Raw genomic sequence first — 26,858 nt, 5'->3', positions numbered from 1 at the left:
AAATGAGATACAAGGAAGAAGCTTGAATATTGGACTTTCAAACCAACTCTGAAATTTTAGTAAATCCCTTTCTGCCTTTGAAATTGAATATGTGTATCTGTGTTTATACACATTTCCTTTTGTTTATACTTGGAGCACCCAAATTCATGATGAACTGAATTATCTTAACTTTTGAAGGGGCTGGAAATTTATATTTGTGGGAATGTTTAAGGCAAAGACACCGTAAACATATTCATTTCTCTCCTTCCACACAACTCCAGGCTCTTGAAATTTCAAGTCTTCCAAACAATTTCTATGTTGTGACATGGCAGGAAAGTTCATGGAAACACTGAGAATTACTTTCCCTGTGTTCCATAATAATAATTAAGGCATTTTAAGCACTTATCTTGGGTTAAGGGTTGGGGTAGACATAAGATTATCATAACTCTCTTCTTTCTTCATCAATAATAGCTTCTCAAAAATGTTACCTTAACTGGATGAAATGTCATATGTTTTTTACTGAAATATAAATTTGAGTATGGTCAATCTTAAGAATCCTAATAAAACGACTCAATTTATAAAGAAGAATTTAGGCCTTCCCTGAGGAAAAAAAATCATTAAATCATATTCCAAAAGGACACTAGTCTTTTTTTTCCTATGGGGAAAGGGTTGTAAAAAAATCTTCAAAAATTGTGATTCTTATTGGTTCACTTCGAAGGTTATTAGCCGTTGAAACCTTATCATAATCCGAATTCAAAGAAGTGACAGGCTGCATTGGAGAGGCAAGGATTGCTGATGGCTCTTCCAGGAGATAGCTTTAGTAGTACAATGCAAATCCTCAGAATTTCAGCAGTAGCTTCTGCACTATCACACTACACTTACTAAGACAATAGTCTGCACAACTCTCATAATCTTTCTCATTTCATTTTCTCCATTTTTATTCTCCTGCATAACCTATTTCACCTAATTCATTGAATAGTATTTATTGAGTGCTTACTATGTGCAGAGCACTGTACTAAGTGCTTGGAGCATACAATTCGGCAACAGATAGAGACAATCCCTGCCCAAATAACGGGCTCACAGTCCAAACATAAACACTAATTGAAACACTGCAAAAACATTCTACTTACTTATATGATAAAGTATCTATGTATTTGGATTATGTTAGTATATTTACACTTTGGATATAGCAATCAGTTTGGTACAACATAGCTAACGCTACAATAAAATCTCGTCTTACTTTCCCAAGGCAGTAGACAATAGCTTGATTACATGTATTATCCTAAGTAAAATCTTATATTTTACTTTGCCAAGAATTTACATTTCTAAATGATTATAACAGCAGTCTTCTATTTGAATATGGCTTTAGGAACGTGTTCAAATACTATACGAAGTGGCTAGATATTTCTTGGGATGGAAAACTGCACCAAGCACGAGAATTTAAAATGTAAACATTAAGCAGATTACCTATCCGCATCCACCGTCACATCATGGACCCCTCTCTGGATGACATCTCGGGATGTTGATAAATCCGGGATTCGATTCAGACTTCTAGTATATAGGTTTAGTCCTCCATCTGTCATATATCTGAAAATAAATGTTAATCAGTCAGCAGGAAATTTCACTGTTGAACAACTGTTTCACCTTAAAACCCAGATAAATTTTTCTTAGTAAAACCCAATAATAACATAATCAGTTGTCTTACAATCAGATACAATGTTCGATGGGACATACAATACTCTATTTTAGAGTCATTAATTAGAGAAGTAGCATGACCTATTTGATAAAGTATAGTACTACAAGTCAGAGGACATGGGTTCTAATCCTGGCTCTGCCTCTTGCCTACTGTGTGAACTTAAGCAAGTCAATTAACTTCTCTGTGCCTGAGTTTCCACATTGGCAAAATGAGGATTCAATGCCTGTTCTCCCTCCTATTTAGTTTGTGAGCCCTATATGGGACAGAATTATGTCAAAGCTGATTATCTTGTACCTACCACAGCACTCAAAACACTGCTAGGCACATAGTAAGCACTGAACAAGTACCATAATTATAATTATTATTAACTCCATGTTCCCTTGGACGTTGATATAACCAGATTTAGTGGATTATAGGCATGTGCATAAACGCTGCAAGAAAGATTATTACAGTGTGTACTGTATTGCATGATTAATTGTAAAAAAGGGAAAATTCCATAAACCTCAGGAATAAAACTCATTCCACTCCAAAGCACATACCGAAAATATCAAACCTCTACATCTGTGATTAGCCGTTCAAAACCTGAACCAAAGCATATATATTTGTATATCCGCCCACCCCCAAGTAAATAATTTAAGTGGGATTAGCCTCAAAAAGGAACAGTCATTTCTTTCTCAGGGAATGATGATACAGAACTAGGTTGGAAATTTAAAGGACAATGTAGGATTTAAGGTTTAATAAAAAGCAGCTCCACAAAGAAGGACCTGATTAAAACACATTTTTAAAAGAAGAAATTCAAACGTTCAAAACTAGGTTGAGCCAAGCACACAAATTATTTATGGAATGATTCAAGTAGAAAACCTTGTTTCTTCAGTGTTTCTATCTTTAATTTTAGAGAGTCTGAGAAAGACAAAAAGCACAATCATCATAAGCCCAACTACCATAAAAAATATTACCAAAAACAAAAATGCCTGTCATTCTGTGAATTTATAGAGGAGAATATTTTGAGAGATTGAGCCATTTTTTAAAATTATTCTTGTTAAGTGCTTACTAGATACCAGGCTCTATACTAAGACCTGAGGTAGATCAGGCAATCAGGTTGGACACAATAGGAGGGAGTCGGATTTATTCCACCTTTTACAGATGAGGTAACTAAGGCACAGAGAGGTTAGATAACTTGCCCAAGGACACACATCAGAGCGGTGGCAGAGCCAGAACTGGAACCCAGGTCCTCTGACTCTCAAGCCCATGTTCTTCCCACTAGACAATATTGCTTCCCATGTTTGGAGTTGCGAAACTAGAGATATTGTTATCTGGCTATGATTAGTGGGTCTTCCATATCCAACACATTAAACTAAATCCTCCCCTACTCCAGCTTTGGCTTCAGCTATCACCTCTAAGCAACATTTCCAGCCCTAATCTCTCTCCCTCTCTGCAGTCTCACATTTCCTGCTGCCTTCAAGACATCTCTACTTGGATGTTCTGCCATCACCTCAATCTTAACATTTCTAAGAAAGGTCTTCTTATCTTCCTTCCCCTTAGTTTGCCAGCACTGTAGACGACACCATCATTCTTCCTATCTCACAAACCTGTAACTTTGGCATTATCCTTGATTCCTCTCTTTCATTCAACCTATATATCCAATCCTGTTGGTTTAACCTTCACGACATCGTTAAAGTCCACCCTATCCTCTCCATCCAAACTACTACCACATTAAATCCAAGTACTTATCTTATCCTGCCTGGGTTACTGTCTCAGCTTCTCCCTGCCTCCTGTCCTCCTGATCTCCCTGCCTCCTGTCTTTCTCCACTCCAGTCCATATTTCATATTGACCATAACTCCTATTGGCTTCCGGGATCATTTTTCTACAGAAATGTTCAGGCCATGTCTCCCCACTTCTCAAGAACTTCCAGTGGTTGCCCATCCATCTCCACATCAAACAGAAACTCCTTACCATCGGATTTAAAGCACTCAACCGCCTTGCCCCTGACCACCTCACCTTCCTACTTTCCTACTAAAACCCAGCCCACACACTTCACTCCTTTAATACCAACCTTCTCATGGTACCTAGATCTCATCTCTCTCACTTCCGACCTCTTGTCCTCATTCTATTTACTGCTATTGTTCTTGTCTGTCCGTCTCCCCCGATTAGACTGTAAGCCCGTCAAAGGGCAGGGGCTGTCTCTATCTGTTACCGATCTGTACATTCCCAGAGCTTAGTACAGTGCTCTGCACATAGTAAGCGCTCAATAAATACTATTGAATGAATGAATGAATGAATGAATGAATGAATGAATGAATGAATTCTGCCTCTGACCTGGAATGCCCTCCCTCTTCTTGTCCAACAAGCAATTACCCTCCCCACCTTCAAAGTCTTATTGAAGTCACATTTTCTCCAAGAGGCCTTCCTTGATTAAGCCCTCCTTTTCTCTTCTCCCACTCCTTCTGCACCACCCTGACTTCCCTTTATTCTCCCCACACCCTGGTCCCACAGCACCTACAAACATATCTGTAATTTTATTTCTTTATATTAATGTTTGTCTCCCCCACTACACTCTAAGGTTATTGTGGCCAGGTAATGTGTCTGTTATTTTGTTATACTCTACTCTCTCAAGCACGCAGTACAGTTTTCTGCACACAGTAAGCACTCAATAAATGTGATTAACTGACTGACTTAACTTGCTCACCATGGCTCACAAAGCCCCCATCTTCCCCTGCCCTGTAAACTTGCAATTTGCCTATCTTTCACTTTCCACAGTCAGTCCATCTCTAAATCCTTTCAATTGTTCCTCCCCAATATTTGCCAGATATTCATAATCTTCTGGCCATCACTATTAACATTTTATTTCCCATGGAACAACTTTATGAGCCTCCTTAAAGATCTCCTGGCTTCTGGTCTTCCTTTTTTTTGATCTATCCTCCAGTCTGTTGTTCATATCATCTTTCTTAAACATTGCTCTAAATGCATCACTTCGGTAAATCAAAAAAGAGCTTCCAGTTACTCCCTATTCCTTCAAGAAGTTTGCTCTAATTAATTTTCCTCTCCCCAAGTCATATCCTTCTAGCTATCACTTCAGCCCTTTTCTGGAGAGAGCTGTAGATTGACAGATTTTATGGGGAAGGGAATTTCAGGTGGTGAACAGAATCTTGGAAGTGGGAGAGTTGGAAACAAGACAAAATAAGTGGGTGAAATTTATTCAACATTTTGTTAGCTATGGCTGCCAGAAAAATGTAGAAAAATAATCTGGCCCATTAAAATGTTAATAATTTTAGGATCGTGTTTATGGGTCCCAGTTAAAGCTAAATTTAATGGGCTAGACTTTTTGATTCACACACTTCAGTTGTATTAGAATCAATTAGAATCAATTAGAATCAATCAGAAGATTTAGATTAGCCGTATAATCCCAAATTATGACGAACGATAACTATCTTGTATGTAGAGCCAACCAAGGAAGGTGCAGCATTAGAAACTCCAGACAGCTTCCATTCATTCGATCATTTGGTAATCAGAGCTGAACCCATATTCTCACACTGAAAAATGGCCTAAATCAAGATTTAATCAATGTTATCAATCAATATTCATCAAATGAATATGAATGGGAAGAATTTTCTGAATAGATAAATGAATTAAAGTCTGAGCTTCCTGAGGGCCAGGGACTATTTCTAATTCCCAGCTGTACATTCTTTCCCAGCAATTAATACATTGCTCTGTATACAGTGAGCTTTTAATAACTGCTATTACAACTAATGGTATTTGTTAAGCACTTAATATGTACCAGTCACTGTACTGAGCACTGGGGGGAGGGATGCAAGCAAATTGAGTTGGACACAGTCCCTATGCCCCATGGGGTTCATAGTCTTAATTCCCACTTTACAGATGAGGGAACTGAGACACAGAGAAGTGAAGCAGTCTGCCCAAGGTCACAAAGCAGACAAGGGGAGAAGTTGGAATTGGAACTCAGGTCCTTCTGACTCCCGGCCCCGTGCTCTATAATAATAATAATGTTGGTATTTGTTAAGCGCTTACTATGTGCAGAGCACTGTTCTAAGCACTGGGGGAGATACAGGATCATCAGTGAAGCTCACAGTTAATCCCCATTTTACAGATGAGGTAACTGAGGCACAGAGAAGCTAAGTGACTTGCCTACAGTCACACAGCTGACAAGTGGCAGAGCTGGGATTCGAACTCATGACCTCTGACTCCCAAGCCCAGGCTCTTTCCACTAAGCCACGCTGCTTCTCTATGTGCAGAGCACTGTACTAGGCGCTTGGAATGTACAATTTGGCCACAGATAGAGACAATCTCTGCCCAGTGACGGGGTCACTGTTATTACTAGCATTACCAATCCTACTGAAGATTCAAACTGGAAATGCAAAGCTTGAAAGCTTGACTACCAAGAGTTAATCACAAACCAGCTGCATGACTCCAACAAGACTTTGCAAAAGGAAAGTGTCAAGAAAGGTTTTGACTACAACCACCCAAATTAGCTCACCACAAGTGCATCTTAAGCATAGACAAATAAATTAACAGCTGGACCCTCTGGTAAGAATCAGCACGGCCCAGGTGGATAGGGCAGAGCCCTAGGAGTCAGAGGATGTGGGTTCTAATCTAGTCTCTGCCACTTGTCTGCTGTGTGACCTTGGACAAATTGCTTAACTCCTCTGGGCTTCAGTTCTCTCATCTCTAAAATGGAGATTAAGACGGTGAGCTCTATGGGGCCAGGCACTGGGTCTGACCTGATTATTTTGCATCTACCCCAGTGCTTAGTACAATGTCTAGTCTACAGTAAGTTCTTGACAGATATCATTAAGAAAACAAAACCAAACAAAAAAAACCCTAAAAACTTATTGCTGGCTTGTTTTTGTCCCTGCTTCGTTCCCTGCAATTTTCCTTCCAGACATGTTTGATAGCGTTTGAAAGCACACTCCTTCAGCTGTCATCTCATATCCAACGAATTTCCATAGACAGTGTTGACCACTGCCTCTCTGAGAATCTGTCTCTGTCTTGGCTTTTGTGATACATTAGTCTCCTAGTCTTCTTCCAACCTTGGGAGTTTGGCAAAGCTCTATGATGGGTTCTCTACTCCTCTCCCTCTTGATTCATTCCTTCTCTTTGACAGCCTCTCTGCTCACATGGTTTCAGTTATAAGCTTCTGTGTGAAATTCACAACCTTTATGCTGTCATGTGAACTTCTTTATTACCTCCTAGCTCACCATTCCTGTAGGATATCTCCTATATCTCCTAGAAAACCAGTGTTGCTTAGTGGAAAGAGTACAGTCATGGGTTCTAAACCCAGCTCTGCCACTTGTCAGCTGGGTGACTTTGGACAAGTCACTTAACTTCTCTGTGCCTCAGTTACCTCATCTGCCAAATGGGGAGCCCCACGTGGGACAACCTGATGACCTTGTCTCTACTATAATAATAATGTTGGTATTTGTTAAGCGCTTACTATGTGCCGAGCACTGTTCTAAGCGCTGGGGTAGACATAGGGGAATCAGGTTGTCCCACATGGGGCTCACAGTCTTAATCCCCATTTTACAGATGAGGTAACTGAGGCCCAGAGAAGTTAAGTGACTTGCCCACAGTCACACAGCTGACAAGTGGCCGAGCTGGGATTCGAACCCATGACCTCTGACTCCAAAGCCCGTGCTCTTTCCACTGAGCCAAGCAACTGCTGCTACTGAAGTGGTAGGCAATGTGAGCAAATGACCAGACAGCCATGTAGGCCTCTGTCTCCAGGTCAGCTGCAGGGAACACTCTGTACCTAGCCCTCACTACCCGGTCATTTCCCCACCCTATTCGCTCTCCCTTTTTGTTTGCCTCTGGACTTGGGCCTGTACCCTTTAAGCACTTTGATCCTCACCCGGCCCCCAGCCCCATGGCACTTACGAACTTACTCTGCCAATTCCTCTATCTGTAATCAATTTTAACATCTGTCTCCTCCTGTAGACTGTAAGATCCTTGTGGGTAGGGGATCATATGTCTACAGTATGGTACTCTACTCTGCACACAGTAAGCACTCAATAAATGCCTACAGTGCTTAGAACAGTGCTTGGCACATAGTAAGTGCTTTACAAATACCATCATCATCTTCTATATAACCAACTAGCACATTGCTCGCAAATTTTCTTGTTTTCCCACCTACTTTTCTTTAAGTTTTCCATCAAGGACGGGACACACTAACAGCCTCTCTAAATCACGTAGCTCGGCATCTTTGTTTCATGATTTACCTCTTTCATTCAGTCTCTAAATCCTACCAGTTCTTTAATTATAATATTTCATAGATCTACACTTCACTTTTATAGATAGCACTCCATTTCAAGTTCTCACCACCTCCCAACTGAATTATTTTAACCATCAATTTCTGCCTCAAGCTCCTTCCCTCTTCAGAACACATCACTCTCCCACCCATTTGAAAACATCTAATTGTTACTCATTTCTTCTTTCATTAATCAAAACCTCTAGCAATTGGCCACAAAGCTCCCCACTCTTTATCAATCTGATGATCCTCTTAACTAGTTCAAACAATCAATAGCTCAGTGGTATTTACTGAGTGGTAATTACACAGTTGAGAACAGTGTACTAAGCACTTGGGAGATTACAATGCAATAGAGTTGGCAGACATGTTCCCTGCCTTTAAGGATCTTATGATCTGGTTTGAGAAACAGTTACTGAAATGCATTACAAAGAGAGAAGCAGCAGAGTATAAGGATAAGTACAAGGATGTTGTAGGAGAAGGGAAAATATCAAAGTACAAATCCAAATACATGAGAAACACAAAAGGGAGGGCAAATAGGATTAAGAAATTAGGAGTTAGTCAAAAAAGGCCTCCTGGAGAAGAGATGATTTTAGCAGAACTTTTAAGGTGGAGAGAGAGGTGGTTTGTCAGAGATGAAGTGGGAGGGAGTTCCAGGCTAGAAGGAGGATTATAACAAGGGGTTCACAGTGAGACAGATGAAACTGAGGTATGGTGAGCAGTTTGGATTTTTTGTGCTTGTTTCTTTAGAGGTATTTGTTAAGCACTTCCTATGTGCCAAGCACTGTACAAAGTACTGGAGTAGATACAAGACAATTAAGTTGGACATGGTCCAGGTCCCATATTTTTTTAATGGCTTTTGTTAAGCACTTATTGTGCACCAGCTCCTATACTAAGAACAAGGGTAGATACAAGGTAATCAGGTTGCACACAATCCCTGACCAATACAAAGGTCACAGTCTTAATCCTCATTTTACAGATGAGGTAATTGAGGCACAGAGAAGTTGTCAGTCAGACTACCATATTTATTGAGCACTTACTGTATGCAGAGACTGTAATAAGTGCTTGGGAGAGAACAATATAACAATATAATAAACATTCTCTGCCCACAACAAGTGTGCCGTCTAGAGGGGTAGACAGATATTAACATAAATACATAAATTAAAGATATGTACATAAGTGCTTTGGGAGGGGGATTAATAAAGGGAGAAAGTCAGGACAATGCAAAAGAAAGTTGAAGAGAAGGAAAAGAAGGCTTAATCAGGGAAGGCCTCTTGGAGCAGAAGTGCCTTCAATAAGACCTTGAAGGCAGGAGAGTAATTGCCTGTCATATATGAGGGGGGAAGTCATTCCAAGCCAGAGACAGGATGTGGGCAAAAGCTCAGAGGCAAGATAGTCATGATCCAGGAAAAGTGAGAAGGTTAGTATTAGAGGAGCGAAGTATGTGGGCTGTGTTGTAGTAGGATAGCAGTGAGGTGAGGTATGACAGGGCAAGGTGACAGACTGCTTTAAAGTTGATGATGAGAAGTTTTTATTTGATCTGGATGCAGATTGGCAACCACCGGAGTTTCCTGAGGAATGGGGAAACATGGCCTAGACTTTTTTTTAGAAAAATGATCCGGCAAAAGGATGACTTATGGACTGCAGTTGGGAGAGACAGGAGACAGGGAGGTCAGCAAGGAGGCTGATAGAGTAATCAAGCAGGAACAGGGTAACTGGTAGCCAAGCTTTTCTGCGTCAAGCTTCTCCTTCCTTCAGGACACATTACTCTCCCACACACTCGAAAACCTCTAGTGTTTACTCATTTCTTCTTTCATGAATCAAAACCTCTAGCAATTGGCTATGAAGGATAAGCATATCCAACCACATAGGATAACTGATTGGTTTATTCATTCAAATGTATTTATTGAGCACTTTCTGTGTGTACAGCACTGCACTAATTGCTTGGGAGAGTTCAATACAAAAACATACATTCCCTGCCCACAATGAGCTTAGAGTCTCGAAGCGGGGAGCGAGATATTAATATGATTAAATAAACTACAGCTATGTACATAAATTCTGTGTTTCTGGGAGGGGTGAAGAACAAAAGGAACAGGCCAGGGCAATTCAGAACAGAGTGGGAGAAGAAGAAAGGAGGGCTTAGTTCGGGATGGCCTCTTGGAGGAGATGTGCCTTCAGTAAGTCTTTGAAGGCAGAAAGAGTAATTGTCTATTGGATTTGTGGATGGCGGGCATTTCAGGCCAGAGGCAGGACATGGGTGAAAGGCTGGCGGAGAGATAGATGAGAGTGAGGCACAGCGATAAGGTGAAGAGTGAAGTGTGCTGACTGGGTTGTTGTAGGAGAGTAGCGAGGTGAGTTAGGAGGGGGCAATTTAAAGCCAGTGGTGAGGAGGGTTCTTTTTTTTTTTGATGCAGAGATGGATGGGCAACCACTGGAGTTCCTTGAGGAGTGGGGAGACATGTCCTGAATGTCTTTGTAGAAAAATGATCTGGGCTGCAAAGTGAAGTATGGACTGGAGTGGGGAGAGACAGGTATCTGGGAGGTCAGAAGGGGGGCTGATGCAGTAATCCAGGCATGGATGAGTGATTGTATTAACATGATAGCAGTCTGGATGGAGACCAAGGGGAGGATTTTAGCAATGTTGTAAAGGTGGGACTGACAGGATTTAGTGATGGATTGATTATGTGGTTTGAATAAGGGAGAAGACTCAATGATAATACTAAGGTTATGGGCTTGTAAGAAGGAAGGATGATGGTGCCATCTACAGTGATGGGAAAGTCAGGGGGAGGATAGGTTTTGGGTGGGAAGATAAGGAGTCCTGTTCTGGACATGTTAAGCTTGAGGTGATGGGAGGACATCCAAGTAGAGATGTCTTGAAAGCAGGAGGAAATGTGAGACTGCTGAGGAGATACATCAGGGTTGGAGATGAAGACTAACGCAATAGCAGTTTGGATGGAGAGGAAAGCATGGATTTTAACAGTGTTGTGAATGTTGAACAGACAGGATTTAGTGTTGGACTGAATGTTTGGGTTGAACGAAAGAGAGGAGTCAAGGATACAGGATGGGTGGTGGTGCAGCCTTTGGTGATGGGAAAGTCAGAGGGAGGACAGGGTTTGGGTGGGAAGATAAGGAGTTCTGTTTTAGGCATGTTAAGTTTGAGATGATGGGAGGACGTGCAAATAGAGATGTCTTGAAGGCAGAAGGACATTTGAGACTGCTTTAATTTCTGCCTCCTCCTCTAGGCTATAAGCTTCTTGTGTGCAGGGATGTGTACTTTCTGACTTTCCCATCACCAAAGGCTGCACCACCACCCATCCTGTATCCTTGACTCCTCTCTTTCGTTCAACCCAAACATTCAGTCCAACACTAAATCCTGTCTGTTCAACATTCACAACACTGTTAAAATCCATGCTTTTGTGTGCATGTCTACCAACTCTACTGAATTGTACTCACCCAAGTGCTTAGTACAATGCTCTGAACAAATAAAATGTTGAATAAATGCCATTGACCGATCATCCTTTGTTTAATTTCATTTGTTTTTATGGTTTATGTCAATGGTCTTTCTTTTATACCTTCCATAAATTTCACTATCTCCCCATTAGATTTTTATTTTTTTTTAATTTTCAAGTACTGAGTTTACTAATATGATTTTGCACCCAAAGTGTGTGAAGAAAGCTGAAAAGGTTATGAAAAAAGAGAAATGAATGCTCTTGGAAGAAAAATTTAAGAACTTTAGGGAAGGAAATATATCAATTAGAAGGACAATTGTAAAGGCAGGTTTCACAGACATGTATTACAGAAAAGAATTTTGTTGAATGTATTACTAATCAAGATTCTGAGACAATTTCCTCATATGAAGTCTTATTAATGTAGAGAAGGCTGCTAATTAAAACAACTAGTAGGATGCACCCATCATTGGCCTGCTGAACCCACATGGATAAACAGAAAGAACAAGTCAGAGGAAAAGGGAGTGATTAGCCAGCAGCAAAAAGAGTTTCAAAATGGTTCAAAAATGAGGCAAAGCCTTGCTTAATGTTGATGTTGTAATATTAGCCATTTTACAGCTTGAGTCTACATGTTGTTTGGTGGCCAAACCTGAACATCACTCAGAAACAGAAAGTTCAAGCAGGTGGAGGAGGCTTCACCCCTATTTTCACATAGTCTGCAGGTTACCGCAGCACATTCACACTTTCGATTTCAGGTTTGCACCCACTGGAGCCGCAAGTTTGGAGACAGGGCCCTTCCGAGCCCTCAAAGCCACGGACCTGTGCCTCCTAAAATCCGGAAACAGAGGGGAAAGAGCAATAGTGTTACAGACAAAAACTTTGTATAGTCTTTGTAGACACTGGAGGCCTCATTTCCCAAAATATCCGGGTCAGTGGCATAAAGTTGGCAGCACTTTAAAGGAATGTAGTAACGTTTATGATCAGAGAAGAAAGAGAGCTCTGGCTGAATACAATGTGTAAGAAAATGTATATTTTGGGAGATGTTCAAATAGTTTACTATGTCCTTTTCTTGAACAATTTTGAAGGTCAAGTGCTACATCTTCAAACGTGGCTATTCAAGTTTTGCCTCTGTGCAGTCCTAGGACATCTATTTCCACACACATCTAAGGCTTATATTGAGTGATCTCTATTAGGCTTTCAGACTCAGTATTTCAGAGATAAGTCCCTGGGAAATGTGCTTTCCCGTGACATGGGTTAGGGGACCTGGTCACCTTCTCTTTACCAGTAAGTTTAAAGTATGTCTACCCCAACAGACACAGAACACTAGTCCCACAGAGGAGAAGATGTGGTTGAGGACTGATGGTTGGTGGATGGTGGTTAAGAATTGATGGCTGGTAATTAGTGGCCGGAGGTTGGTGGCTGGTGACTGATGGTTAATGGCTGATAACTGGGCTTTGGTACCTGGGTTGGACGTTAGAAGAAAATACCAAATGCACTTATCTTACACAATCACTTGACAATTTGTTAAAGGTCATTCTTGGCAGTCATTATTGGGAACCCCTTTTCTCCTCCTGGGATTAGAAAATGGGCAGAGAATAAGGGGAAAGAAGATTCAGAGGAAGATATGGTAGTGATTTTACCAAACAGGATAAACAGTCTTTGGGGTATTGTAGTGCCTGTTAATGTTAAATATAATACTGTGTGTGTGTGTGTGTGTGTGTGTGTGTGTGTGTGTGTGTGTAAAAGAAGAACATAAACACTCTCCCATTAGTGAATGCAAATTGCAAAGGGTGTAACTTTCAATGATATGGCCGACATTATGAGACTTTTGGTACAATACTGAGAAAAGCGAATCAGTCCAAAAGAATGGAGAAATTCCAGCTCATTTTCAGCATTAAATTTTAAATTCCAACTACACACTGACATTGGATGTTTGGTACAGAGCAAAAAAATAAGAAAATGAAACAAATCTGAATATTTTGTGGTACTTCTTGTCACCGTTTCTGAAATTCCCTCTAGGTAGCTGGATTTTCCCAAAGTCTCTGCTTAAGGAGACAATGACTCTATTGATTGTCACCTGTTTGGTGCTGTGTATGCCCAGTACTGTTGATATCATGCTGTTTGAAACTGTGCCTTCACTCTGTCTTGCAGCACTGTATCCTCCACTACATTTTTCCTGCCCTCTCTATCTGCAGTTCTACCTACTTTGCAATACTGACAGATTAATGAAAATAATCATCAATATCTTCTCTAAACCTTATTCAACTAAAAATTCTAATGAATCCCTCAGGATCTGAGAGCTCTGCAATATCATTTAAACAGTAGCATAATCATCTCTGTCAGAACTGGAGAAACAGAGGCGAAGATGATGACTACCAGAACATAACAAATAGAATGACTGACACATTCAGTTTCCTTCATGTCAAATTTGAAACATTCAATTGGAAGATTCTGGTAAGGAACTGTTCCTCAGTCCTCTAATAAAGAACTTCTGAGATGCCAATAAAAAGGATTTCAGGATGCTAAACTTTCGCTTTCTTCCACTTTTTTTTCATTCCAAATTCTAATGCATAAGAAACACAACAAAAAGACCAGGGCATAGGTGAGGGTGACGGCAGGGTAATGAGGCGGAAAGCCAACAAGCAGACAAATCAGGGTCGTCTTGGAAAATATCTGTTATTAGGCTGTCACTTAATCACATAGGCTAGTAACACCATGGTCTCAATAGGCAATAGATCTCAATAGATCACCCAACCACAGAATTCAGGCTCCTAGGTGCAAATGCCTGCAAATCCTGCTCAACTCAGGAGCTAATTCTAGACACCTCATGTCCTCAGACAAGGCAGTTACCCAGTCCTTTAATCATATTTATTGATTGCTTACTGGGTGCCCAGCATTGTAAAAAGTGCTTGGAGAGTACATTATAACAATATAGACCACAATATAGGCCACAGTAGAACAATACAGACCATAAAGGCACACAGAGGCACAGGCCTACCATGGCAGCCTTGAGAGATCAGTGTTAAATGGGTGCCTGGAGCTGGTTGATTGGGGTGGTTTTCTCATCTTCTGGCAGGCTCCAGTTGGATTCCCTTTCTTTTTCTTCTCTGCAAAGCCTACTAGAACTCTAGCCCTAAACAGAGAACCAGTCAGGAAGGCCCCAGGATAGCCTGGGCCACCTCAACCACCTAAAATCCACCTGAACATCTCCTCATGGTCCAAAGGACGCATTTAGCTTCAGGAATCTTGAGCACATGCAAAGTCCGGCCAATGGTTTAATCAACAACAGTGAACTTGGTGGAACTGTGATACCAGGAAATTGAAAAATGACAACTAAGTAGTGAGCCTAAGATAGTGAGCCTAAGACTTCAAATTCACAGCATCTCAAATCTAGGGCCTTATTTAAGAAACAAGAAGAGCAGAACTGGAGAAACTCCCCATGTGCCATGTACTCCTCATCTGTCTGTATATTCACCAGTTAGACTACGGTCACAGTATTTTACAGGAACACCAGTGGAATGCCTCATCCCCAAAGGCAACTAGTCAAACCTTCTTTTGCATTTGTGCTTCACTACAAATATAAAGCAGCATGGCCTTGTGGAAAAATACAATTGAATGAATCAAAAAGCATAAGCCTGGAAGTCAAAGGACCTGGATTCTAATCCTGGCTCAGCCATTTGCTTGCTGTGTGACTTTGGGCAAGTCTCCCAAATTTTCAGTGCCTCAGTTTTGTCATATGTAATGAGGATTCAATATCTCCTCTTCCTCCTACTCCACATGGGATAGCGGCTCTGTGTGACATGATTATCATTTACTTTTCCCAGGACTTAATATAGGGCTAGGCCCACAGTAAGTGCTTAACAAATAGCACAATTATTATTATTAGCAGGGAGAAATGTGTCTTACCCACTGTTGATGTCATCTGCCCGGAGGCTCTTCCCAAGGATGTCACCATCACTCATGTAGCCTCCCACATCAACTTCAGAGGCCAAATCCAGATCGTTGCTTGCTTTCTCACTCAGGTCCATTTGGGACATGTTCCCCAGACGTGAGACAGCCGCCCGGCGCAGAGGAGTTGTGTACATGAACCGGGACGGGTCAGTGTGGATGAACCGGCTGGCGCTGCCCCTGGGGTAGCTGCCCCCGAGAGATGGGGCATCTCCAGCCTGGAGCCGTGGGCTGGCCTGGCCTAGCCTCCATGTCACTGGGGTGGACCGGCTTGTCAGGCTCGGGATGCTCCTTCCGTTCACTTCAGTTGTCACGGTGCTGTCGAAAGTCGTCTCCAGCGTGCTGCCAAATGAAGTGCAGAGAGCAGTGATCTGTAACTCACAAGGAAAAGAATGGCCCTAAAGGATAAAGACAATGGGCCGTGCTAGAGGGTAGAGTGGAGGAGATTCCTCCTGTGAAAATGGAGTCAGCGCTTTCCATTCTGGTGGCACATTTTCCTATTTGCACTCCATAATGTTGATAAAACTATCTTTGATCTTTGCCTTTTTGAAAGAGGAATTTTAATAGCAGCTGATTTGGTTTTTCACCACCCGGTTTATCTTTATCTACTCCAAACTGTACAGTGCAACTCCCCCTTTTAATAAGAGCTAAATAAATTTAAGTCAATATGTAAAAACACAGAAGTGCAAACCTAAATGATGCAAACCTCCTGTGAGGATATACAGAAGTACAGAAGTCAAGACAGTGTTCCTTTTTTTATTTTTCATTTCTCAATAATGGAATTAAACCCTTAATTAGCAATCTTATCTATTCCCAAATTCATGCAGAATTAAATGGAACCTGTGGCTTATCTGTGTCCCTCGAAGACTTGACATAGTTTCTTCCAAATTCTGCCTCAGATCTGCTATATTCTTAACTGTTCTCATTCTTCTTGTTTCTGGGTCTTCCCCTAAAAAATGAAACATTAAAGAGATTTAGGTACCAAACCACACCACTATCCTTTCTCGGTAAAATAAATTTGTCACACTAGTAGCACAAATATATTTCTGAAAAGCATGTAGAGAGAGAGGGAAATTGAAAAAACAGAACACTCCACCAGACCAAATTAAATTTACCTGTGAGAGAAGAATGAACAGAAATGAAATACAAGTTCAAAACCTTACCAAACCTGATTCTTCCTTCTGTATAGAGGGTTTACAGCCTATCAAGTTGGAATAGTGTTTCCTTCCAACATTGATTTTATTGTAGTATTTATTTGTTCTTTACAATGGCTGAGCACTGTGTTAAGCCCCAGAGTAATAATAATTATTATTATTATTACAGAATTTAAGTGCTTAATTATGTGCCCGGCACTGTACTAAGCACTGGGGTGGACACAAGCAGATCAGGTTGGACACAGTCCCTGTCCCATGTGGGGCTCACAGTCTCAATCCCCATTTTACAGATGAAGCAACTGAGGCCCAGAGAAGTGAAGTCATGGCCCAAAGTCAAACAGCTGACAAGTGGCGGAGTGGGGATTAGAACTCATGACCTCTGACTCCCAAGGCCGGGATCTTTCCACTGAGATCCCACCATTTCTGCAGGAAATTCTAGCTAGAAATGCAGTGTTCAGATATGATCCCTTCCCACAAAGGGCTCACATTCTAAGAGGGGATGAAAGACACACAGAAAAAGGTATAAACTGTGAACATGAAAACTATTAAAAATGGAATTCAGCAATTATGACCTGAAATTCAATTTAGCCGTCTTTATTGAGCACTTACTGTGTGCAAAGCACTGTACTAAGTTCTTGGGAGAATACAATATAAGAATAAACTGAGACATTCCCTGCCCACAACAAGCTTACAATCTAGAGAGGGAGATATCCTCCTGATTACTACCTCAGCACTCCCATGCTAACTACGCACCTAGGCACTCATACGTACCTTGTGCATACACACTTCTTTCTACTTTAACTCGTGCTACTATTTAAGGAACTACTCCATAAATAGAGAAGCACAAAGAAGCGTGGCTCAGTGGAAAGAGCCTGGGCTTGGGAGTCACAGGTCATGGGTTCGAATTCTGACTCTGCCACTTGTCAGCTGCGTGACTATGGGCAAGTCACTTCACTTGTCTGTGCCTCAATTACCTCATCTGTAAAATGGGGATTAATTGTGAGCCTCACATGGGACAACCTGATTACCCTGTATCTGTCCCAGCACTTAGAACAGTGCTCTGCACATAGTAAGCGCTTAACAAATACCAACATTATTATTATTATTATTACTCTTCTCCATATCCATTTTTCCGCTTGTAAACTAGACAAACTCATGAAGGCATGACTGTGTCTTCCAGATCTCGTTGTACTCTGCCAAGCCCCTAGTACAGCTTTCTCTTCACCCTATAAGAGTTCAGTGTAAATACTACCAGTGAACTGATTGATGAAAACGAGTCTCCTCCCTCAGAATATAGCGCAGACATTATGCAATATCCATACCTGACTTCTTTATGGATGGTTGTGTGACATATTTGGATGGATGAGAACACATGTTCCCAAAGTTTGGGCACTTGTAGGGCTCCTTTTTTCCTACACATCTTAAGGCAATCTCCTCACTGATCTTTGAAAAAGCACTTAGAAGTGTACTAAGCAGGCATTGGTGCAGATCCTATTACATTTCAAGTATACAGTAGGGGAGTGGGTGGAGGGAATTTGTGTTTCATGTGCCCCATGTGCCCTTTGGAGTTCTGCTGGAAGAGTAGGAATGGTTAATTTTTGAAATAGAGATAATGAGATAAAACAGAGAAATACTATACCCCTTTTCACCTTTAGAGAGAATTAAAGACACTTAGATGTATGAGTCATTCAGATTGTGCTCTGTGATCTCAATTGTAGGTTGGGGTAACTGATCGTATGTATACTAATTTGGAAGTCTGAATTTCAAATGGTTTGGGTTATAATTACTTATGTGATCACCTCTCTTGTTATTATGAACTCTCAAAATTGCCTAGAATAATGGTCTATTAAAACCCATTTTTGAACTTCAGTAAAATATCTTATACAGAACTTGTCATAGCCTTGAAATCCTTATTCTACTAAGCTCATATTGCCTACTTGTTCACATTCAGGATGCACATTGTTTTGTTTTTGTTTTTTCTAACAGATTCACATGATTTCCACCATTTCATTTTTACAACTCTGCAAGTTGGCAAGGGGAGTTATGATCATGCCCATTCGCATATAGGGATAATAAACTTGATGAACTGAATGAAGTCCAAAGGAAGTTAAGTGTTTTGTCCAAGACCACACAGCATGCCAGTAGCAAATCTGAGACCACCTCTCAAGCCTCTCAACTCTGAGACTGGTGCCTTTCCCCCAGACCAGGCTCCTTTAGTCGAAAATCTTTAATCTATTAAGCACATTTTGTTCATTTGTTGACCTTCACTTCTTGACATTTTGATGAATTTCTTTAGTCCAACATCCTCAGTAGAAGAAATATACAGCTTTCCAACCTTTTAATAATGTCATTCCTTGGTGTTTGTTTCATATTTAAAGCAATATATTTATTTCACATCTCTCCCATGCAAAAAAAATTCACATTTGTAATAAAGATCATTATTCATTTTATATAGAGAGGACAGCTTGCTTCAAAGCACAAAGCAGGCACCAGAGCTATAAGCAAGAGTATACAATTAGAACCTTTTATTCCCTTGGCTTATATTAGTAGTAAAGCCACTAAAAAGGTCATCATCAGGAAAGGGTTATAAAACAAAATAGAGGTCAGAGTCTTGACAATCTAAAAATCTCTTCCCATTTAAACTACTGCAAATAATCTGGTCACTATATCTTAGAAAGGATGCAACAGAAATGGAAGGTTAAAGGGAATGGAGAGATTCTGAATTAGAATGGACCAAAAAGGTTAGGACTCTTCAGTTTGGATAGATAAGGGCTGAAAATGGCACAATTGAAGATTTGTGCTTATGTCCCATTTGAAAGACAAGATATCAAAGCTGCTCATATATTTTTCTTTTTCTTCTTTACTTTCGTTTTTCTTCCTCCAAAATTAAAAAAAAATGAACAAATTAAGGCGGAGAGAGGGAAGGAGATGATTTATGGATCAGAAGACTTTGACATTTAACTGCAATATACACTGTGAGCTCATTGTGGGCAAGAACGTGTCTGTTGTCATACTGTACTCTCCCAAGCTTCGCACACAGTAAGCACTCAATAAATATGACAGTGAATGAGCTAGACTGAGCTTCCCCTATAATAAGTGAACTGGAGTGATTTCAGGAACTGTGTGGTATGGTTAAGTGTTTACTATGTGCCAAGCACTATACTAAGTAATAATAATAATAATGTTGGTATTTGTTAAGCACTTACTATGTGCCGAGCACTGTTCTAAGCGCTGGGGTAGACATAGGGGAATCAGGTTGTCCCACGTGGGGCTCACAGTCTTAATCCCCATTTTACAGATGAGGGAACTGAGGCACGGAGAAGTTAAGTGACTTGCCCACAGTCACACAGCCAACAAGTGGCAGAGCTGGGATTCGAACTCATGAACCCTGACTCCAAAGCCCGTGCTCTTTCCACTGAGCCACGCTGCTTCTCCACTTTACAGATTTTCATCTGTAAAGTGGGGATTAAGTACTGGGGTAGCTACAAGATGATCAGCTCAGAGACAGTGACAACCAGCTTGCTTCCTGATTGGCTTTGCTATCTATGGCGCTGAAGAGAATTATAGTTAGCATTCATTGCACATTCACCTCTGAGAGAAATGTCCATGTGTAAGCCCCTTGAAGACAGGGATCATGTTTCTTGCTTCTGAGGTACATAACTCTGTACATAGTAGCCTTCAAGAAATACCACTGATTGATTGAAAGCAACAATGATCAGGATGGCTGGAAAGGGTGCTTTCCAAGGGTATTTCTCCTAGTATATACTTTGCTTAAATAGAAACCAGAGGCTGATTCATTGATTTACTGCTCTGTTTAACAACAGGGTGGTGTTCAAAGAGTAGTTGGGAAATAATGGTTTGAGATTTGTTTAAAAATGATTTGACTTTAGCTTGGCTCCACCCTCCCTGAGATTCTTTTAGGTTTAGGTCTCAGGATGGCAAAGGACAGCAGAGGTGGAGAGTGGCAAGGTAGGAGTGAGTGTGTTTGTGTTCCATGATGGACTGGAACGTTTTGCTCTGTGACACATTATTCAGGAGAAATCCTTCAAGAAAATTGATAAATAACCTGTTCATAGGTGCTCCTGATCAAATGTCTTCATAGTTTAATTTATGAGGCTACCGGATCCTCCGACCAGTGGTTGGTGGCGGTGAAGGGGAAGGTGGGACTTTCCAGGAAGCTCTGCAAGAGGGGACCCAACACACTGCACATGTGCACGGGGATTCTCCACATCTGGGAGGGAGCTTTGTGGGTGGAGAGCAAACTGTCCACCGGGAGTATCCTTTTAAAAATAAATAATAAATAAATCCCCCTATGCTGCTGAACCCAGCTTCTACCCATTTAGGCCCATCCTTAAGAAACAGCATGGTATGGTGGATAGATCATGGGCTTAGGAGTCAGAAGGTCATGGGTTCCAATCCCGACTTTGCCACCTGTCTGCTGTGTGACTTTGGGCCAGTCACTTCACTCCTCTGTGCCTTGGTTACCTCATCTGTAAAGTGGGGATTAAGATTGTGAGCCCCATGTGGGACAAACTGTGTCCAACCCAATCACCTCGTATCTACCTCAGCGCCTAGTACAGTGCCTTGCACATAGTAAGCTCTTAATAAATACCATAATAATAATAATTGTTACCATTTATCATTATTATCAACCTCCTCTCTGTCCCCATCTGCAGCTTTCCTCCCTGAGGAAGTGGGGTGGAAGGAGCAGTGGAACTGAGGCTGGAGGATACTATGTGTTTTTTAATAGTATTTGTTAAGCACTTACTATGTATTAGACACTGTACTAAGTGTAGGGGTCAATGAAAGATAATCAGGTTGGACAAAGTCCTTATCCCACATGGGGCTCACAGTCTTAATGTCCATTTTACAGATAAGATAACTGAGGTACAGTAAAATGAAGCGACTTGCCCAACAACACCCAGCAGACAAGCAGTGGAGATGAGATTAGAACCCAAGTCATTCATTCATTCAATCGCATTTATTGAGCTTTCTATGTGCAGAGCACTGTACTAAGCCCTTTGCTCTAGCCACTAGGCCATGTTGCTTCTCACTAAGCTACATTGTTTCTTAGAAACATTATCTCTGCCTCTCGATCTCTGTGTCCCACAATAATCTCACTATTGCCTGGGAAAGAGAGGATTTTACTAAAGCTTTAATAAAGCATATTCTGTAGGAGGGAACTATTCAAAAGACACAGCTCATAACCACGCCAAAAATTGACCCCTTTAACCGAATGAAGGAAGATCTGATAAGGGCGTCCAGGGACATCTGTAAATCGGATTTAGCTGAAGGAGTTTCCATCTGTATCATTCATTCATTCAATCATATTTATTGAGCACTTACTGTGTGTAGAGCACTGTATTAAGGGCTAGGGAAGCAGCATTCAGCAACAATGAATTATGTATTTTGAAGTCTGTCTCCCCTCTAGACTGTGAGCTCACTGAGGGTAGGGAATATGTCTGTTTGCTGTTGTATAGTACCTTCCCAAGCGCTTAGTGCAGTGCTTTACACACAGTAAGTGCTCAATATGATAGAATGAATGAATGACTACTTCTTCTACTTCTCCATTCCTGATTTCTCTTCTTCTCTACAATCTCACATTTCCTCTTGCCTTCAAGACATCATTTTTATGTCCCATTGGCACCTCAAGCACGTCTTAAACTAACCTTCTCATGGTTCCTCCTAAACCCTTAACTTTCCCATCATTGTTGACAACAACGCTTTCCTCCCTTTCTCACAAGCCCACAAAATTGATATTATCCTTGGTCTTCTCATGCCTTCCATTTGCATATTCTGTCAGGCACCATCTACTGAGGGTTCTAATTTCCTAACATCTCCAGAATCTGCCCCGTTCTCTCCACCTAAAACCTACACTGGTCCAGGGACTTATCATAATTTATAAAGACTATGTAATCAGTCTGCTCACTTTCCTCCTTACCTCCAGCCTGACGGATGCAGAATGCACCATGATAAACAACTTGCTAATTGAAGGGGTGAAGTTTGCAGCCTGTTAAACAACTTGTTAAAAAAAGATGCTCTTTGGCATATAAAGCTTCCTGTTATCAACCAAATAACTACTGACACAACTACAGGATCCCAGGTGAGAACGCAAAGGAACTTTGGTTGGCAGATCAGGGCAAGAATGCAGAAAAAGCTCGATGAGATGGTTGATAATTATAGGGTAAATCCTGGGAAAGACTCTTGTTGCTGTGTATGCTATTAGCTGAAAAAACAGCAGAGATAGCCCAGGCTGGAGGAGACTTTTTAGCCAGGACACTTGTGCTGGTCTCCGTTCACATTTGGACTGATCATCCTTCTGCAGGAGGAATTTCATCACCTCTGGATCCCGTTGCTCCTGGGTTGAGGGCTGAATGGTGTTTGAAATCTCGTGGCCCCGGGTTGGAAGTCTTAATGGAGGAAGTATCCTTTATGATTAATGATTTGTTCATGCTAACAAATATTTTACTAAGTGCTTTCTTACTATAATACTGAACATCATGGTGTGTTCTGTCGGTAAAGCTGAGTCACAAATCCAGCTCCCTAAATGGCTTTGCTGGGACCAAGCACAGCCTTTCCTCTATTTAGTCCATACTTTACTTTTATGCAGAGATCAGTTTAAAAAAATGCCTCTCCATTCTTCAAAAGCCTCCAGCGGTTGCCATCCCTTTCCATATCAAGCAGAAATTACTGACCGTAGACTTCGACACACTGTATTTAATCTTGCTTCTCTGTTATTACAACCCAGCCCACAAACTATGTGCAAAGCACTGTTCTAAGTGCTGGGGGGATACAAGGTGATCAGGTTGTTCAACTTAGGGCTCACAGTCTTAATCCCCATTTTACAGATGAGGTAACTGAGGCCCAGAGAAGTTCAGTGACTTGCCCAAAGTCACAGAGCAGACAAGAGGCGGAGCTCGGATTAGAACCCATGACCGCTGAATCCCAAGTCCGTGCTCTTTCCACTGCGCCACGCTGCTTCTCTAAAATTACAGGACATGTGTTTTAAGCAGCAAATTGTTGGTAGAACTTCAGAAAAGAAATACCCCAACCATCAACTGCTGCACTCCCAGCACTTAACAAACTGTAGGCCCCTTTAGAGTTTGAGTTTCTTGTGGGCAGTGAACACGTCTCCCAACCCAGGGAATGGGGTTCTAATCCTCGCTCTGCCAGGTGCTTGGTATGTGACCTTGGGGAAATCACTGATCCTCTCTTTGTCTCAGTTTCCTCAACTATAAATGCATGTTAAATAGCTATTAAACAGGGATTAAATACCTATTCTTTCTCCTACCTAGAATGTGAGCCCCAAGAGGGACAGGGAAGGTGTTCAACATAATTAAACTGTATCTACCCCAGTGCTTAGGGCAGTGCTTGACACATAGTTAGTGCTTAAAAAATGTAATAATGGTATTGATGATATTAATAATACCAATGATGTATTGTACTCTCCCAACTACTCATACAGTGTTCTGTACACAAGTGTTCTGCATATGGTATTTATTTTAATCAATATCACTGATTGAAATACCATTGATGGATCACCCTCTTCATCTTCAATCCCCACTAAAATCACATCTCTTCCCGGAAGACTTCCCGCCTTAGTTCCCTCCTTGCAGCATCAGCTATGAACTTGAGTCTCCACCCCTTGTGGACCTAGGGTATTCACCCCACGTCCACAGCATTTAAATGTAAATATTCTTAAACTCTGTTTCTTCTATCTCCATTAGCTGATTCAACTTTTACATTCTGCAGTCCTCACTTTAATTTAAATCTTCAATTTGCTATCACTCCACCCCCACCCCCCATCTCCACAGCACTTATGTACATTCGCTTAGACTCTGCTACTACCTCTAGCTGTAATTTATTTAGTAACTGTCTTGGCTTGTCTTATGCTGTCAAGTCATCTCGGACCCATAGTGACTCCATAGACACATCTCCCCCAGAATGCCCCACCTCCATCTGTAATCATTCTGGAAGTGTAACCACAGAATTTTCTTGGTAAAAATACAGAAGTGGTTACCATTGCCTTCCTCCACGTTGTAAACTTGAGTCTCCACCCGCCACTCTTTCCCATGCTGCTGCTGCCCTGCACAGATGAGTTCTGACTTGTAGCAGAGTCATTCATTCATTCATTCATTCATTCATTCATTCATATTTATTGAGCACTTTCTATGTGCAGACCACTGTACTAAGCACTTGGAATGTACAATTCGGGAACAGATAGGGACAATCCCTGTCCAGTGATGGGCTTACAATCTAATCAGGGGAGACAGACAAAAACAAGACAACATAGTCACGATACATAGAATCAAGGGGATGTACACCTCATTAACAAAATAAATAGGGTAATAAAAATATATACAAATGAGCACAGTGCTGAGGGGAGGGAAAGGGAGAGGGGGAGGAGCAGAGGGAAAAGGGGGAAAGGGGGCTTAGCTGAGGGGAGGTGAAGGGGAAGCGGAGGGAGCAGAGGGAAAAGGGGAAGCTCAATCTGGGAAGAGCTCTTGGAGGAAGTGAGCTCTCAGTAGGGCTTTGAAGAGGGGAAGAGAGTTCGTTTGGCGGAGGTGAGGAGGGAGGGCATTCCAGGACAGCTGTAAGACGTGGGCCAGGGGTCGATGGCGGGATAGGCTTGAATGGGGGACAGTGAGGAGGTGAGCAGCAGAAGAGCGGAGCGTGTGTGGTGGGCAGCAGAAAGAGAGAAGGGAAGTGAGGTAGGAGGGGGCAAGGTGATAGAGAGCCTTGAACCCTAGAGTGAGAAGTTTTTGTTTCGTACTGAGCTTGATAGGCAACCACTGGAGGTTTTTAAGGAGGGGAGTGACATGCCCAGAGCGTTTCTGTAGGAAGATGATCCGGGCAGCAGAATGAAGAATAGACTGGAGCGGGGAGAGACAGGAGGAAGGGAGATCAAAGAGAAGGCTGACACAATAATCCAGCCGGAATATTATGAGAGCTTGTACAACTAAAATAGCCGTTCGGATGGAGAGGAAAGGGCAGATCTTGGCGATATTGTAAAGGTGAGACTGGCAGGCAATGGTGATGGATTGGATGTGTGGGGTGAATGAGAGAGCTGAGTCAAGGATGACCCCAAGGTTGCGGGCTTGGAAGATGGGAAGGATGGTTGTACCATCCACAGTGACAGGAAGTCAGGAAGAGGACAGGGCTTGGAGGCAAGATAAGGAGCTCAGTTTTGGACATGTTGAGTTTTAGGTGGCAGGCAGACTTCCAGGTGGAGACGTCCTGGAAGCAGGAGGAGATACGAGCCTGAAGAGAGGGGGAGAGAACATGGGAGAAGATATAGATTGCCTTCCACACTTATGAGAAGCAGTGTGGCTCAGTGGAAAGAACCCAGGCTTGGAAGTCAGAGGTCACGGGTTCTAATCCCAACTCTGCCACTTGTCAGCTGTGTGACTTTGGGCAAGTCACTGAACTTCTCTGGGCCTCAGTTACCTCAACTGTAAAATGGGGATTAAGACTGTGAGCCCCACTTGGGACAGCCTGATTATCTTGTATTCCCCTCCCCCGCACCCCAGTGTTTAGAACAGTGCTTGGCAAAGTAAGTGCTTAACAAATATCCTCATCATTATTATTATCATTACTATTATACTCACTAGCTACTGCCCAAGATAGTATATGTCGCCCCCACTAAATTGTAAGGTCCAAGAGATACAGATTTTGCCTACCAATTATACTATATTCTCCCAAGCACTTTAATACAATGCTCTGCTCTGCTCAGAGTAACCACTCAACAAATACTATATTCCTCTAGAGTCTAAGCTTCTGGTTGGCAGGGAAATTGTCTGTCAACTCTGTTATATTGTACTCTCAGTCCTAAGTGCTTAGTATATTGCTCTGTATCCAGTAAGGGCCAGCTAAATAAGACTGACTGAATATCAGACTGATATTTCAATTTGGAGGCTTTATGCCAATTATCAAATTCAATCAGTGCAGACCCTGCATTGGAGTAATGTGTCAGGCTTTCACTTTTCTGATAGACCTAACAGGAATTGCCATTTCTTACATATATGTTCCAATATTTAGGAAATCTTGTTGATTCTATGGAGATTGTAGTATGTGGAACCTAAATAAAAATCTTTTTGTTTCCAAAGTGACCTAACTTGGGAAATCATCTTAGTCTTTTGTCAAGTATTATAGATATGAGAAGTCAACTGGTTTGGGGTTTCAAAAACTTCTTGCAGAATGCTCACAGCTTTGATGAAAAGCCATATTAATTGCCACATAAATATATGTTTGTAGTAAATTTAAAGAGAGAAACAGAACACATGGGAGGATGGATTTAAACTTCAACAGTGCTCATCAAGCCTGGCTCTTAGAAGCCATTTTAAGTCCAAACCTGAACTGAACATATGGCATAGAGAAT

General features: G+C 41.6%; 1 protein-coding gene across 7 annotated transcripts in view; it reads right to left on the bottom strand.

The window, feature by feature from the left end:
- The window catches only part of NAV3 (neuron navigator 3), a 617,057-nt gene that overhangs the window by 165,787 nt on the left and 424,412 nt on the right, over positions 1-26,858 (bottom strand). For all 7 annotated transcript variants that reach the window (XM_039914053.1, XM_029078987.2, XM_029078989.2 and 4 more), the window contains 3 exons: positions 16,167-16,275; positions 15,285-15,668; positions 1,447-1,566 (listed from right to left, as the gene is read on the bottom strand). In XM_039914053.1, the coding sequence (XP_039769987.1) occupies positions 1,447-1,566; positions 15,285-15,668; positions 16,167-16,275 (613 nt within the window). The remainder of the gene's footprint in view (positions 1-1,446; positions 1,567-15,284; positions 15,669-16,166; positions 16,276-26,858) is intronic.

Source organism: Ornithorhynchus anatinus, chromosome 14 (assembly GCF_004115215.2).
Source record: "Ornithorhynchus anatinus isolate Pmale09 chromosome 14, mOrnAna1.pri.v4, whole genome shotgun sequence".
NCBI lineage: Eukaryota > Metazoa > Chordata > Mammalia > Monotremata > Ornithorhynchidae > Ornithorhynchus > Ornithorhynchus anatinus.
This window is presented reverse-complemented; position numbering and strand designations above follow the sequence as displayed.